Raw genomic sequence first — 1,838 nt, 5'->3', positions numbered from 1 at the left:
AAAAGGGAAGACTAACTTAGGTTTAGGATTGAAACAATCTTGACTTGGGTTAAGTCTAACCATTATGACTACTTCATGCGGGCAAGAAAAGGTCCCCAAGTAAACAACCTGCATGCACGCTAAGGTCTCCAGGTAGATCGAAATTTTGCACATGATGAAGTTGCTTTTATACTTAACTAAGGGAGAGAATTCAACTTCAGAGAGAAAATATATATATTGTAAATTTCAATGAAAACCTAACACTATCGAGCACATACACGAGTGAGAATACATGTCTATTCAATAAAAGAATACACATTCCAATGAATTATCTTCGTTTTGTTCTCTCGCAAATACAGAGATCTTGGACATCTTTATATCATTCAAAAAATGAATAATAAATTATAAAAAATGTTTTAAAATATAATATTCTCCTTTAATTAATGAGTTCCAATCCCTTCATACCTAAGAAACTTCTACTATTCATATCTTCATCACGGGGCTAGCATTGGAAAACATGTTAGGAGGTTTCTCAAGTACCATGGCCCTAAGATCATCATCAAAATTTCTATGTGCGCAAAACTGTTCGTCGAAATGCCCAAGTAGAGAAGAAGAGTTAATAGAATCTGGCAAGCCGAAGCCATAAGAATCTGCAATTAATAGCAGCTATGTAGACTTGTCTCGAACTTACTATCACGAAGAAAGAAGAAAGAAAAAAGAAAAAAAAAACCCCCGCAGTTTACATTAACCGATATATGGGGATAACCAAAAAAAAGGCAAATTGAGAAGCAACTCATAATTAAGAAGCTGAAATCGTGGATATAACGCAACAACATTTGCGGATATATGCGCGCGCATTCGTGGAACCTGTGTGGCTAGCTACCTTCCCCGGAGCAGAGCCTTCTCAGCGGTGTCGACCTCCTCGAGGATCCTGGCCTTGCGCTTGGCGGGTATAGGAGCAGTGGGACCAAAGTTGATGTAGTGGCCAGAGACCGCATTGATAGCTGAGTACATGTCACGGAATGAGGCCCGACCGAGCAGAGACTTCTCCCTGCGGTACTTGGCCACCCAAATGTTGGATGCCTCACGCAGCTCGGCCACTGCCGACGCCACGTTAGGATCCTTCCTGTCCATATTGACTGTAGACCTCACCTTGTTTATCACCTCGGCTGTTTCCTTCACGTACTCTTCGTCCACTTCCGCCGCTGCAAATGTTCGGCCTGGTGCTGACACACAACCAAGCAATAGCCCTGAAGCAGCTAGGGAGATGGCCACTTCTCGCCGTCCTAATAAGCTTCTGCTGCAATTTTTAAAGCATAAGGATGCATTAATTGTAACTTGATGAGGCTTGGAAGGGATGAGGGTTGTCGGCTTTGAGGTGGGTGTCGTCAAGTTTAGAGATGCCATCACCAAGATTAGGCTTCTACCAATTTGTAAGAGGCTGCTATATATGTATCTTGCTTTTTTAATTTGCTGAAGCGGTCCTGATGACCAGGATAAGGGAAATCCAGATCTCGTTCCGAAGACGGACAACTGCTGTTCGAGAGAGAGAGAGAGAGATCTGGGAAGAAGTGACAACAATTGAAGGGGCGACCCAAGAAAGATTAATTGGTGCCACGTCGGCTTATCACCTTATCCTTCCGACTTGTACTTGGATGAATGACGTAGGATTCATCATCCACCGTCGACTCACCAATGGCTGATAACGCTTAGGATAGATATTCGTATGTGACATTGGTGAATTTTTTTCTACGGAAAAAATGATATACTAAAAAAAAATAAAGGTTGTGAAAATCAGGTCGGACAATGAATCGGACAAAATAGAGGTTCAGGTTCAACCGGTCAAACCAAAGCTGAAC

At 42.3% G+C, this 1,838-nt stretch overlaps 1 protein-coding gene across 1 annotated transcript; it reads right to left on the bottom strand.

Annotated features, from left to right (window-relative positions):
* Positions 1-586: 586 nt before the first annotated feature.
* On the bottom strand, positions 587-1,562 carry LOC110114453 (photosystem II repair protein PSB27-H1, chloroplastic). The gene has a single exon (XM_020847338.2). It carries the CDS (start codon positions 1,384-1,386, stop codon positions 859-861), a length of 528 nt encoding a protein of 175 aa, XP_020702997.1. The 5' UTR covers positions 1,387-1,562; the 3' UTR covers positions 587-858.
* Positions 1,563-1,838: the final 276 nt, after the last annotated feature.

This window comes from Dendrobium catenatum, unplaced genomic scaffold, assembly GCF_001605985.2.
Source record: "Dendrobium catenatum unplaced genomic scaffold, ASM160598v2 fragScaff_scaffold_1608, whole genome shotgun sequence".
Taxonomy (NCBI): domain Eukaryota; kingdom Viridiplantae; phylum Streptophyta; class Magnoliopsida; order Asparagales; family Orchidaceae; genus Dendrobium; species Dendrobium catenatum.
This window is presented reverse-complemented; position numbering and strand designations above follow the sequence as displayed.

Coding starts and splice junctions, on each gene's coding strand:
- LOC110114453 (XM_020847338.2), bottom strand. CDS start 1,386: ATGGCATCTCTAAACTTGACGACACCCACCTCAAAGCCGACAACCCTC.